The sequence below is a fragment of the Phyllobates terribilis genome, unplaced genomic scaffold, assembly GCF_046119375.1.
Source record: "Phyllobates terribilis strain yellow unplaced genomic scaffold, ASM4611937v1 Scaffold_5__5_contigs__length_657084704, whole genome shotgun sequence".
Lineage (NCBI taxonomy): Eukaryota > Metazoa > Chordata > Amphibia > Anura > Dendrobatidae > Phyllobates > Phyllobates terribilis.
In genome coordinates this window covers 341,682,730-341,697,633 of record NW_027362765.1, presented here as the reverse complement: position 1 = coordinate 341,697,633, position 14,904 = coordinate 341,682,730, and the positions used below count along the sequence as shown (strand labels likewise).

Here is a 14,904-nt window from a genome sequence, read left to right as displayed (position 1 = left end):
GAACGCTGAGATCAGAGGAGGCTTTGTACCATGGTGGAGTGTTGTGGGAACGCTGAGATCAGAGAGGCTTTGTACCATGGTGGAGTGTTGTGGGAACGCTGAGATCAGAGGGGCTTTGTACCATGGTGGAGTGTTGTGGGAACGCTGAGATCAGAGGAGGCTTTGTACCATGGTGGAGTGTTGTGGTGACGCTGAGATCAGGGGGGCTTTGTACCATGGTGGAGTGTTGTGGGAGCTCAGTTATCAGGGGGGCTTTGTACCATGGTGGAGTGTTGTGGGGACGCTCAGATCAGGGGGGCTTTGTACCATGGTGGAGTGTTGTGGGAACGCTGAGATCAGAGGGGTTTTGTACCATGGTGGAGTGTTGTGGGGACACAGTGATCAGGGGGGCTTTGTACCATGGTGGAGTGTTGTGGTGACGCTGAGATCAGGGGGGCTTTGTACCATGGTGGAGTGTTGTGGGAGCTCAGTTATCAGGGGGGCTTTGTACCATGGTGGAGTGTTGTGGGGACGCTCAGATCAGGGGGGCTTTGTACCATGGTGGAGTGTTGTGGGAACGCTGAGATCAGAGGGGCTTTGTACCATGGTGGAGTGTTGTGGGAACGCTGAGATCAGAGGAGGCTTTGTACCATGGTGGAGTGTTGTGGGAACGCTGAGATCAGAGAGGCTTTGTACCATGGTGGAGTGTTGTGGGAACGCTGAGATCAGAGGGGCTTTGTACCATGGTGGAGTGTTGTGGGAACGCTGAGATCAGAGGAGGCTTTGTACCATGGTGGAGTGTTGTGGTGACGCTGAGATCAGGGGGGCTTTGTACCATGGTGGAGTGTTGTGGGAGCTCAGTTATCAGGGGGGCTTTGTACCATGGTGGAGTGTTGTGGGGACGCTCAGATCAGGGGGGCTTTGTACCATGGTGGAGTGTTGTGGGAACGCTGAGATCAGAGGGGTTTTGTACCATGGTGGAGTGTTGTGGGGACACAGTGATCAGGGGGGCTTTGTACCATGGTGGAGTGTTGTGGTGACGCTGAGATCAGGGGGGCTTTGTACCATGGTGGAGTGTTGTGGGAGCTCAGTTATCAGGGGGGCTTTGTACCATGGTGGAGTGTTGTGGGGACGCTCAGATCAGGGGGGCTTTGTACCATGGTGGAGTGTTGTGGGAACGCTGAGATCAGAGGGGCTTTGTACCATGGTGGAGTGTTGTGGGAACGCTGAGATCAGAGGAGGCTTTGTACCATGGTGGAGTGTTGTGGTGACGCTGAGATCAGGGGGGCTTTGTACCATGGTGGAGTGTTGTGGGAGCTCAGTTATCAGGGGGGCTTTGTACCATGGTGGAGTGTTGTGGGGACGCTCAGATCAGGGGGGCTTTGTACCATGGTGGAGTGTTGTGGGAACGCTGAGATCAGAGGGGTTTTGTACCATGGTGGAGTGTTGTGGGGACACAGTGATCAGGGGGGCTTTGTACCATGGTGGAGTGTTGTGGGAATGCTGAGATCAGAGAGGCTTTGTACCTTAGTAGAGTGTTGTGGGAATACTGAGATCAGAGGGGCTTTGCACCATGGTGGAGTGTTGTGGGGACACAGTGATCCGGTGTACTTTGTACCATAGTGGAGTGTTGTGGGAACGCTGAGATCAGAGGAGGCGTTGTACCATGGTGGAGTGTTGTGGGGAATCTGAGATCAGAGGGCCTTTGTACCATGGTGGAGTGTTGTGGGAACGCTGACATCAGAGGTGGCTTTGTACCATGGTGGAGTGTTGTGGGGAATCTGAGATCAGAGGGCCTTTGTACCATGGTGGAGTGTTGTGGGAACGCTGACATCAGAGGTGGCTTTGTACCATGGTGGAGTGTTGTGGGGAATCTGAGATCAGAGGGGCTTTGTACCATGGTGGAGTGTTGTGGGAACACAGTGATCAGGGGGGCTTTGTACCATGGTGGAGTGTTGTGGGAACGCTGAGATCAGAGGTGGCTTTGTACCATGGTGGAGTGTTGTTGGAACGCTCAGATCAGGGGGGCTTTGTACCATGGTGGAGTGTTGTGGGGACGCTCAGATCGGGGGGCTTTGTACCATGGTGGAGTGTTGTGGGGAATCTGAGATCAGGGGGGGCTTTGTACCATGGTGGAGTGTTGTGGGGACACAGTGATCAGGTGGACTTTGTACCATAGTGGAGTGTTGTGGGAACGCTGAGATCAGAGGAGGCTATTTACCATGGTGGAATGTTGTGGGAACGCTGAGATCAGAGGAGGCTTTGCCCCATGGTGGAGTGTTATGGGGACGCGGAGATCAGAGGGGCTTTGTACCATGGTGGAGTGTTGTGGGAGCGCTGAGATCAGAGGGGCTTTTTACCATGGTGGAGTGTTATGGGAGCACTGCGATCAGGGGGGCTTTGCACCATCGTGGAGTGTTATGGGAACGCTGAGATCAGAGGGGCTTTGTACCATGGTGGAGTGTTGTGGGAACGCTGAGATCATAGAGGCTTTGCACCATGGTGGAGTGTTGTGGGAACGCTGAGATCAGAGGGGCTTTGTACCATTGTGGAGTGTTGTGGGAACGCTGAGATCAGAGGGGCTTTGTACCATGGTGGAGTGTTGTGGGAACGCTGAGATCAGGGGGGCTTTGCACCATGGTGGAGTGTTGTGGGAACGCTGAGATCTTGGTGGGCTTTGTACCATGGTGGACTGTTGTGGGGACTCTGAGATCAGAGGGGCTTTGAACCTTAGTAGAGTGTTGTGGGAATGCTGAGATTAGAGGGGCTTTGTACCTTAGTAGAGTGTTGTGGGAATGCTGAGATCAGAGGGGCTTTGCACCATGGTGGAGTGTTGTGGGGACACAGTGATCAGGTGGACTTTGTACCATAGTGGAGTGTTGTGTGAACGCTGAGATCAGAGGAGGCTTTGTACCATGGTGGCTTTTGTGGGAACGCTGAGATCAGAGGAGGCTTTGTACCATGGTGGAGTGTTATGGGGACGCGGAGATCAGGGGGGCTTTGTACCATGGTGTAGTGTTGTGGGAACGCTGAGATCAGAGGGGCTTTGTACCATGGTGGAGTGTTGTGGGGATGCTGAGATCAGGGGGGCTTTGTACCTTAGTAGAGTGTTGTGGAAATGCTGAGATCAGAGGGGCTTTGTACCTTAGTAGAGTGTTGTGGGAATGCTGAGATCAGGGGGGCTTTGTACCATGGTGGAGTGTTGTGGGAACGCTGAGATCAGAGGGGACTTTGTACCATGGTGGAGTGTTGTGGGAACGCTGAGATCAGAGAGGCTTTGTACCATGGTGGAGTGTTGTGGGAACGCTGAGATCAGAGGGGCTTTGTACCATGGTGGAGTGTTGTGGGAATGCTGAGATCAGAGGAGGCTTTGTACCATGGTGGAGTGTTGTGGTGACGCTGAGATCAGGGGGGCTTTGTACCATGGTGGAGTGTTGTGTGAGCTCAGTTATCAGGGGGGCTTTGTACCATGGTGGAGTGTTGTGGGGATTCTAAGATCAGGGGGGCTTTGTACCATGGTGGAGTGTTGTGGGAACGCTGAGATCAGAGGTGGCTTTGTACCATGGTGGAGTGTTGTAGGAACGCTCAGATCAGGGGGGCTTTGTACCATGGTGGAGTGTTGTGGGGACGCTCAGATCAGGGGGGCTTTGTACCATGGTGGAGTGTTGTGGGAACGCTGAGATCAGAGGGGTTTTGTACCATGGTGGAGTGTTGTGGGGACACTGTGATCAGGAGGGCTTTGTACCATGGTGGAGTGTTGTGGGAATGCTGAGATCAGAGAGGCTTTGTACCTTAGTAGAGTGTTGTGGGAATACTGAGATCAGAGGGGCTTTGCACCATGGTGGAGTGTTGTGGGGACACAGTGATCCGGTGTACTTTGTACCATAGTGGAGTGTTGTGGGAACGCTGAGATCAGAGGAGGCGTTGTACCATGGTGGAGTGTTGTGGGGAATCTGAGATCAGAGGGGCTTTGTACCATGGTGGAGTGTTGTGGGAACGCTGACATCAGAGGTGGCTTTGTACCATGGTGGAGTGTTGTGGGGAATCTGAGATCAGAGGGGCTTTGTACCATGGTGGAGTGTTGTGGGAACACAGTGATCAGGGGGGCTTTGTACCATGGTGGAGTGTTGTGGGAACGCTGAGATCAGAGGAGGCTTTGTACCATGATGGAGTGTTGTGGGAACGCTGAGATCAGAGGAGGCTTTGTACCATGGTGGAGTGTTGTGGTGACGCTGAGATCAGGGGGGCTTTGTACCATGGTGGAGTGTTGTGGGAGCTCAGTTATCAGGGGGGCTTTGTACCATGGTGGAGTGTTGTGGGGACGCTCAGATCAGGGGGGCTTTGTACCATGGTGGAGTGTTGTGGGAACGCTGAGATCAGAGGGGTTTTGTACCATGGTGGAGTGTTGTGGGGACACAGTGATCAGGGGGGCTTTGTACCATGGTGGAGTGTTGTGGTGACGCTGAGATCAGGGGGGCTTTGTACCATGGTGGAGTGTTGTGGGAGCTCAGTTATCAGGGGGGCTTTGTACCATGGTGGAGTGTTGTGGGGACGCTCAGATCAGGGGGGCTTTGTACCATGGTGGAGTGTTGTGGGAACGCTGAGATCAGAGGGGCTTTGTACCATGGTGGAGTGTTGTGGGAACGCTGAGATCAGAGGAGGCTTTGTACCATGGTGGAGTGTTGTGGTGACGCTGAGATCAGGGGGGCTTTGTACCATGGTGGAGTGTTGTGGGAGCTCAGTTATCAGGGGGGCTTTGTACCATGGTGGAGTGTTGTGGGGACGCTCAGATCAGGGGGGCTTTGTACCATGGTGGAGTGTTGTGGGAACGCTGAGATCAGAGGGGTTTTGTACCATGGTGGAGTGTTGTGGGGACACAGTGATCAGGGGGGCTTTGTACCATGGTGGAGTGTTGTGGGAATGCTGAGATCAGAGAGGCTTTGTACCTTAGTAGAGTGTTGTGGGAATACTGAGATCAGAGGGGCTTTGCACCATGGTGGAGTGTTGTGGGGACACAGTGATCCGGTGTACTTTGTACCATAGTGGAGTGTTGTGGGAACGCTGAGATCAGAGGGCCTTTGTACCATGGTGGAGTGTTGTGGGAACGCTGACATCAGAGGTGGCTTTGTACCATGGTGGAGTGTTGTGGGGAATCTGAGATCAGAGGGCCTTTGTACCATGGTGGAGTGTTGTGGGAACGCTGACATCAGAGGTGGCTTTGTACCATGGTGGAGTGTTGTGGGGAATCTGAGATCAGAGGGGCTTTGTACCATGGTGGAGTGTTGTGGGAACACAGTGATCAGGGGGGCTTTGTACCATGGTGGAGTGTTGTGGGAACGCTGAGATCAGAGGTGGCTTTGTACCATGGTGGAGTGTTGTTGGAACGCTCAGATCAGGGGGGCTTTGTACCATGGTGGAGTGTTGTGGGGACGCTCAGATCGGGGGGCTTTGTACCATGGTGGAGTGTTGTGGGGAATCTGAGATCAGGGGGGGCTTTGTACCATGGTGGAGTGTTGTGGGGACACAGTGATCAGGTGGACTTTGTACCATAGTGGAGTGTTGTGGGAACGCTGAGATCAGAGGAGGCTATTTACCATGGTGGAATGTTGTGGGAACGCTGAGATCAGAGGAGGCTTTGCCCCATGGTGGAGTGTTATGGGGACGCGGAGATCAGAGGGGCTTTGTACCATGGTGGAGTGTTGTGGGAGCGCTGAGATCAGAGGGGCTTTTTACCATGGTGGAGTGTTATGGGAGCACTGCGATCAGGGGGGCTTTGCACCATCGTGGAGTGTTATGGGAACGCTGAGATCAGAGGGGCTTTGTACCATGGTGGAGTGTTGTGGGAACGCTGAGATCATAGAGGCTTTGCACCATGGTGGAGTGTTGTGGGAACGCTGAGATCAGAGGGGCTTTGTACCATTGTGGAGTGTTATGGGAACGCTGAGATCAGAGGGGCTTTGTACCATGGTGGAGTGTTGTGGGAACGCTGAGATCAGGGGGGCTTTGCACCATGGTGGAGTGTTGTGGGAATGCTGAGATCTTGGTGGGCTTTGTACCATGGTGGACTGTTGTGGGGACTCTGAGATCAGAGGGGCTTTGAACCTTAGTAGAGTGTTGTGGGAATGCTGAGATTAGAGGGGCTTTGTACCTTAGTAGAGTGTTGTGGGAATGCTGAGATCAGAGGGGCTTTGCACCATGGTGGAGTGTTGTGGGGACACAGTGATCAGGTGGACTTTGTACCATAGTGGAGTGTTGTGTGAACGCTGAGATCAGAGGAGGCTTTGTACCATGGTGGCTTTTGTGGGAACGCTGAGATCAGAGGAGGCTTTGTACCATGGTGGAGTGTTATGGGGACGCGGAGATCAGGGGGGCTTTGTACCATGGTGTAGTGTTGTGGGAACGCTGAGATCAGAGGGGCTTTGTACCATGGTGGAGTGTTGTGGGGATGCTGAGATCAGGGGGGCTTTGTACCTTAGTAGAGTGTTGTGGAAATGCTGAGATCAGAGGGGCTTTGTACCTTAGTAGAGTGTTGTGGGAATGCTGAGATCAGGGGGGCTTTGTACCATGGTGGAGTGTTGTGGGAACGCTGAGATCAGAGGGGACTTTGTACCATGGTGGAGTGTTGTGGGAACGCTGAGATCAGAGAGGCTTTGTACCATGGTGGAGTGTTGTGGGAACGCTGAGATCAGAGGGGCTTTGTACCATGGTGGAGTGTTGTGGGAATGCTGAGATCAGAGGAGGCTTTGTACCATGGTGGAGTGTTGTGGTGACGCTGAGATCAGGGGGGCTTTGTACCATGGTGGAGTGTTGTGTGAGCTCAGTTATCAGGGGGGCTTTGTACCATGGTGGAGTGTTGTGGGGATTCTAAGATCAGGGGGGCTTTGTACCATGGTGGAGTGTTGTGGGAACGCTGAGATCAGAGGTGGCTTTGTACCATGGTGGAGTGTTGTAGGAACGCTCAGATCAGGGGGGCTTTGTACCATGGTGGAGTGTTGTGGGGACGCTCAGATCAGGGGGGCTTTGTACCATGGTGGAGTGTTGTGGGAACGCTGAGATCAGAGGGGTTTTGTACCATGGTGGAGTGTTGTGGGGACACTGTGATCAGGAGGGCTTTGTACCATGGTGGAGTGTTGTGGGAATGCTGAGATCAGAGAGGCTTTGTACCTTAGTAGAGTGTTGTGGGAATACTGAGATCAGAGGGGCTTTGCACCATGGTGGAGTGTTGTGGGGACACAGTGATCCGGTGTACTTTGTACCATAGTGGAGTGTTGTGGGAACGCTGAGATCAGAGGAGGCGTTGTACCATGGTGGAGTGTTGTGGGGAATCTGAGATCAGAGGGGCTTTGTACCATGGTGGAGTGTTGTGGGAACGCTGACATCAGAGGTGGCTTTGTACCATGGTGGAGTGTTGTGGGGAATCTGAGATCAGAGGGGCTTTGTACCATGGTGGAGTGTTGTGGGAACACAGTGATCAGGGGGGCTTTGTACCATGGTGGAGTGTTGTGGGAACGCTGAGATCAGAGGAGGCTTTGTACCATGATGGAGTGTTGTGGGAACGCTGAGATCAGAGGAGGCTTTGTACCATGGTGGAGTGTTGTGTGAACGCTGAGATCAGGGGGGCTTTATACCATGGTGGAGTGTTGTGGGAACGCTGAGATCAGGGGGGCTTTGTACCATTGTGGAGTGTTGTGAGAACGCTGAGATCAGGGGGGCTTTGTACCATGGTAGAGTGTTGTGGGAACGCTGAGATCAGAGGAGGCTTTGTACCATGATGGAGTGTTGTGGGAACGCTGAGATCAGAGGAGGCTTTGTACCATGGTGGAGTGTTGTGGGAACGCTGAGATCAGGGGGGCTTTATACCATGGTGGAGTGTTGTGGGTACGCTGAGATCAGGGGGGCTTTGTACCATGGTGGAGTGTTGTGGGGAATCTGAGATCAGGGGGGGCTTTGTACCATGGTGGAGTGTTGTGGGAATGCTGAGATCAGGGGGGCTTTGTACCATTGTGGAGTGTTGTGGGAACGCTGAGATCAGGGGTGCTTTATACCATGGTGGAGTGTTGTGGGGATGCTGAGATCAGGGGGGCTTTGTACCTTAGTAGAGTGTTGTGGGAATGCTGAGATCAGAGGGGCTTTGTACCTTAGTAGAGTGTTGTGGGAATGCTGAGATCAGGGGGGCTTTGTACCATGGTGGAGTGTTGTGGGAACGCTGAGATCAGAGGGGACTTTGTACCATGGTGTAGTGTTGTGGGAACGCTGAGATCAGAGGAGGCTTTGTACCATGGTGGAGTGTTGTGGGAACGCTGAGATCAGAGAGGCTTTGTACCATGGTGGAGTGTTGTGGGAATGCTGAGATCAGAGGGGCTTTGTACCATGGTGGAGTGTTGTGGGAACGCTGAGATCAGAGGAGGCTTTGTACCATGGTGGAGTGTTGTGGTGACGCTGAGATCAGGGGGGCTTTGTACCATGGTGGAGTGTTGTGGGAGCTCAGTTATCAGGGGGGCTTTGTACCATGGTGGAGTGTTGTGGGGATTCTAAGATCAGGGGGGCTTTGTACCATGGTGGAGTGTTGTGGGAACGCTGAGATCAGAGGTGGCTTTGTACCATGGTGGAGTGTTGTAGGAACGCTCAGATCAGGGGGGCTTTGTACCATGGTGGAGTGTTGTGGGGACGTTCAGATCAGGGGGGCTTTGTACCATGGTGGAGTGTTGTGGGAACGCTGAGATTAGAGGGGTTTTGTACCATGGTGGAGTGTTGTGGGGACACAGTGATCAGGGGGGCTTTGTACCATGGTGGAGTGTTGTGGGAATGCTGAGATCAGAGAGGCTTTGTACCTTAGTGGAGTGTTGTGGGAATACTGAGATCAGAGGGGCTTTGCACCATGGTGGAGTGTTGTGGGGACACAGTGATCCGGTGTACTTTGTACCATAGTGGAGTGTTGTGGGAACGCTGAGATCAGAGGGCCTTTGTACCATGGTGGAGTGTTGTGGGAACGCTGACATCAGAGGTGGCTTTGTACCATGGTGGAGTGTTGTGGGGAATCTGAGATCAGAGGGCCTTTGTACCATGGTGGAGTGTTGTGGGAACGCTGACATCAGAGGTGGCTTTGTACCATGGTGGAGTGTTGTGGGGAATCTGAGATCAGAGGGGCTTTGTACCATGGTGGAGTGTTGTGGGAACACAGTGATCAGGGGGGCTTTGTACCATGGTGGAGTGTTGTGGGAACGCTGAGATCAGAGGTGGCTTTGTACCATGGTGGAGTGTTGTTGGAACGCTCAGATCAGGGGGGCTTTGTACCATGGTGGAGTGTTGTGGGGACGCTCAGATCGGGGGGCTTTGTACCATGGTGGAGTGTTGTGGGGAATCTGAGATCAGGGGGGGCTTTGTACCATGGTGGAGTGTTGTGGGGACACAGTGATCAGGTGGACTTTGTACCATAGTGGAGTGTTGTGGGAACGCTGAGATCAGAGGAGGCTATTTACCATGGTGGAATGTTGTGGGAACGCTGAGATCAGAGGAGGCTTTGCCCCATGGTGGAGTGTTATGGGGACGCGGAGATCAGAGGGGCTTTGTACCATGGTGGAGTGTTGTGGGAGCGCTGAGATCAGAGGGGCTTTTTACCATGGTGGAGTGTTATGGGAGCACTGCGATCAGGGGGGCTTTGCACCATCGTGGAGTGTTATGGGAACGCTGAGATCAGAGGGGCTTTGTACCATGGTGGAGTGTTGTGGGAACGCTGAGATCATAGAGGCTTTGCACCATGGTGGAGTGTTGTGGGAACGCTGAGATCAGAGGGGCTTTGTACCATTGTGGAGTGTTGTGGGAACGCTGAGATCAGAGGGGCTTTGTACCATGGTGGAGTGTTGTGGGAACGCTGAGATCAGGGGGGCTTTGCACCATGGTGGAGTGTTGTGGGAACGCTGAGATCTTGGTGGGCTTTGTACCATGGCGGACTGTTGTGGGGACTCTGAGATCAGAGGGGCTTTGAACCTTAGTAGAGTGTTGTGGGAATGCTTAGATTAGAGGGGCTTTGTACCTTAGTAGAGTGTTGTGGGAATGCTGAGATCAGAGGGGCTTTGCACCATGGTGGAGTGTTGTGGGGACACAGTGATCAGGTGGACTTTGTACCATAGTGGAGTGTTGTGTGAACGCTGAGATCAGAGGAGGCTTTGTACCATGGTGGCTTTTGTGGGAACGCTGAGATCAGAGGAGGCTTTGCACCATGGTGGAGTGTTATGGGGACGCGGAGATCAGGGGGGCTTTGTACCATGGTGTAGTGTTGTGGGAACGCTGAGATCAGAGGGGCTTTGTACCATGGTGGAGTGTTATGGGAGCACTGCGATCAGGGGGGCTTTGCACCATCGTGGAGTGTTATGGAAACGCTGAGATCAGAGGAGGCTTTGTACCTTTGTGGAGTGTTGTGGGAACGCTGAGATCAGAGAGGCTTTGTACCATGGTGGACTGTTGTGGGGACGCTGAGATCAGAGGGGCTTTGTACCATGGTCGAGTGTTGTGGGAACGCGGAGATCTTGGGGGGCTTTGTACCATGGTGGACTGTTGTGGGGACGCTGAGATCAGACAGGCTTTGCACCATGGTGGAGTGTTGTGGGAACGCTGAGATCAGGGGGGCTTTGTACCATGGTGGAGTGTTGTGGGAACGCTGAGATCAGGGGGGCTTTGCACCATGGTGGAGTGTTGTGGGAACGCTGAGATCTTGGGGGGCTTTGTACCATGGTGGACTCTTGTGGGGACGCTGAGATCAGAGGTGCTTTGTACCATGGTGGAGTGTTGTGGGAACGCGGAGATCTTGGGGGGCTTTGTACCATGGTGGAGTGTTGTGGGAACACAGTGATCAGAGGGGCTTTGCACCATGGTGCAGTGTTGTGGGAACGCTGAGATCTTGGGGGGCTTTGTACCATGGTGGACTGTTGTGGGGAGCTGAGATCAGACGGGCTTTGCACCATGGTGCAGTGTTGTGGGAACGCTGAGATATGGGGGTCTTTGCACCATGGTGGAGTGTTATGGGCACGCTGAGATATGGGGGTCTTTGTACCATGGTGGAGTGTTATGGGCATACTGAGATCTGGGGGTCTTTGCACCATGGTGGAGTGTTATGGGCACGCTGAGATATGGGGGTCTTTGCACCATGGTGGAGTGTTATGGGCACGCTGAGATCTGGGGGTCTTTGCACCATGGTGGAGTGTTATAGGGATGTTGAGATCAGGGGGGATCCTTACTTAGTTCTGATTTCTTCAGTTATTTGGTGTCTTACTTTTCAGGTGGACGAGCGCTTCTTCTGGAACAGACAAATGCTGCAGGATCTCATGGAGCTCGAGGTCAGAGACTGAAGAGGCTGCGGCCATATTGTACTGTATACACGGGGTATACAATGTATGGTGATGAGGGGTGATTAATAGGAGGGTCCTCACACATCACACAGCAGCGTGTCCTGTATACACGGGGTATACAATGTATGGTGATGAGGGGTGATTAATAGGAGGGTCCTCACACATCACACAGCAGCGTGTCCTGTATACACGGAGGATATACACTGTATGGAGATGAGGGGTCATTAATAGGACGGTCCTCACACATCACACAGCATCGTGTCCTGTATACACGAGGGATATACACTGTATGGTGATGAGGGGTCATTAATAGAACGATCCTCACACATCACACAGCAGCGTGTCCTGTATACACGGGGGATATACACTGTATGGAGATGAGGGGTCATTAATAGGAGGGTCCTCACACATCACACAGCAGCGTGTCCTGTATACACGGGGGATATACACTGTATGGAGATGAGGGGTCATTAATAGGACGGTCCTCACACATCACACAGCAGCGTGTCCTGTATACACGAGGGATATACACTGTATGGTGATGAGGGGTCATTAATAGGAGGGTCCTCACACATCACACAGCAGCGTGTCCTGTATACACGGGGGATATACACTGTATGGTGATGAGGGGTCATTAATAGGAGGGTCCTCACACATCACACAGCAGCGTGTCCTGTATACACGGGGGATATACACTGTATGGTGATGAGGGGTCATTAATAGGAGGGTCCTCACACATCACACAGCAGCGTGTCCTGTATACACGGGGGATATACACTGTATGGTGATGAGGTGTCATTAATAGGAGGGTCCTCACACATCACACAGCAGCGTGTCCTGTATACACGGGGGATATACACTGTATGGTGATGAGGGGTCATTAATAGGAGGGTCCTCACACATCACACAGCAGCGTGTCCTGTATACACGGGGGATATACACTGTATGGAGATGAGGGGTCATTAATAGGACGTTCCTCACACATCACACAGCAGCGTGTCCTGTATACACGGAGGATATACACTGTATGGTGATGAGGGTTCATTAATAGGAGGGTCCTCACACATCACACAGCAGCGTGTCCTGTATACACGGGGGATATACACTGTATGGTGATGAGGGGTCATTAATAGGAGGGTCCTCACACATCACACAGCAGCGTGTCCTGTATACACGGGGGATATACACTGTATGGAGATGAGGGGTCATTAATAGGAGGGTCCTCGCACATCACCCAGCAGCGTGTCCTGTATACACGGGGGATATACACTGTATGGTGATGAGGGGTCATTAATAGGAGGGTCCTCACACATCACACAGCAGCGTGTCCTGTATACACGGGGGATATACACTGTATGGTGATGAGGGGTCATTAATAGGAGGGTCCTCACACATCACACAGCAGCGTGTCCTGTATACACGGGGGATATACACTGTATGGTGATGAGGGGTCATTAATAGTACGATCCTAACACATCACACAGCAGCGTGTCCTGTATACACGGGGGATATACACTGTATGGTGATGAGAGGTCATTAATAGGACGGTCCTCACACATCACACAGCAGCGTGTCCTGTATACACGGGGGATATACACTGTATGGTGATGAGGGGTCATTAATAGGAGGGTCCTCACACATCACACAGCAGCGTGTCCTGTATACACGGGGGATATACACTGTATGGAGATGAGGGGTCATTAATAGGAGGGTCCTCACACATCACACAGCAGCGTGTCCTGTATACACAGGGGATATACACTGTATGGTGATGAGGGGTCATTAATAGGAGGGTCCTCACACATCACACAGCAGCGTGTCCTGTATACACGGGGGATATACACTGTATGGTGATGAGGGGTCATTAATAGGAGGGTCCTCACACATCACACAGCAGCGTGTCCTGTATACACGGGGGATATACACTGTATGGAGATGAGGGGTCATTAATAGGAGGGTCCTCACACATCACACAGCAGCGTGTCCTGTATACACGGGGGATATACACTGTATGGTGATGAGGGGTCATTAATAGGACGGTCCTCACACATCACACAGCAGCGTGTCCTGTATACACGGGGGATATACACTGTATGGAGATGAGGGGTCATTAATAGGAGGGTCCTCACACATCACACAGCAGCGTGTCCTGTATACACGGGGGATATACACTGTATGGTGATGAGGGGTCATTAATAGGACGGTCCTCACACATCACACAGCAGTGTGTCCTGTATACACGGGGGATATACACTGTATGGTGATGAGGGGTCATTAATAGGACGGTCCTCACACATCACACAGCAGCGTGTCCTGTATACACGGAGGATATACACTGTATGGAGATGAGGGGTCATTAATAGGACGGTCCTCACACATCACACAGCAGCGTGTCCTGTATACACGGGGGATATACACTGTATGGTGATGAGGGGTCATTAATAGGACGGTCCTCACACATCACACAGCAGCGTGTCCTGTATACACGGGGGATATACACTGTATGGTGATGAGGGGTCATTAATAGGAGGGTCCTCACACATCACACAGCAGCGTGTCCTGTATACACGGGGGATATACACTGTATGGAGATGAGGGGTCATTAATAGGAGGATCCTCACACATCACACAGCAGCGTGTCCTGTATACACGGAGGATATACACTGTATGGAGATGAGGGGTCATTAATAGGAGGATCCTCACACATCACACAGCAGCGTGTCCTGTATACACGGGGGATATACACTGTATGGAGATGAGGGGTCATTAATAGGAGGATCCTCACACATCACACAGCAGCGTGTCCTGTATACACGGGGGATATACACTGTATGGAGATGAGGGGTCATTAATAGGAGGATCCTCACACATCACACAGCAGCGTGTCCTGTATACACGGAGGATATACACTGTATGGAGATGAGGGGTCATTAATAGGAGGGTCCTCACACATCACACAGCAGCGTGTCCTGTATACACGGGGGATATACACTGTATGGAGATGAGGGGTCATTAAAAGGACGGTCCTCACACATCACACAGCAGCGTGTCCTGTATACACGGGGGATATACACTGTATGGTGATGAGGGGTCATTAATAGGAGGATCCTCACACATCACACAGCAGCGTGTCCTGTATACACGGAGGATATACACTGTATGGTGATGAGGGGTCATTAATAGGAGGGTCCTCACACATCACACAGCAGCGTGTCCTGTATACACGGAGGATATACACTGTATGGAGATGAGGGGTCATTAATAGGAGGGTCCTCACACATCACACAGCAGCGTGTCCTGTATACACGGGGGATATACACTGTATGGTGATGAGGGGTCATTAATAGGAGGATCCTCACACATCACACAGCAGCGTGTCCTGTATACACGGGGGATATACACTGTATGGAGATGAGGGGTCATTAATAGGAGGGTCCTCACACATCACACAGCAGCGTGTCCTGTATACACGGGGGATATACACTGTATGGAGATGAGGGGTCATTAATAGGAGGGTCCTCACACATCACACAGCAGCGTGTCCTGTATACACGGAGGATATACACTGTATGGTGATGAG

The 14,904-nt window shown here is 52.5% G+C and overlaps 1 protein-coding gene across 2 annotated transcripts in view; it reads left to right on the top strand.

Annotated features, from left to right (window-relative positions):
- Positions 1–14,904, top strand: part of INPP5F (inositol polyphosphate-5-phosphatase F) — a 233,470-nt gene that overhangs the window by 26,662 nt on the left and 191,904 nt on the right. For both annotated transcript variants that reach the window (XM_073684601.1, XM_073684600.1), the window contains exon 3: positions 11,256–11,312. In XM_073684601.1, coding sequence (XP_073540702.1) covers positions 11,256–11,312 — 57 coding nt within the window. The remainder of the gene's footprint in view (positions 1–11,255; positions 11,313–14,904) is intronic.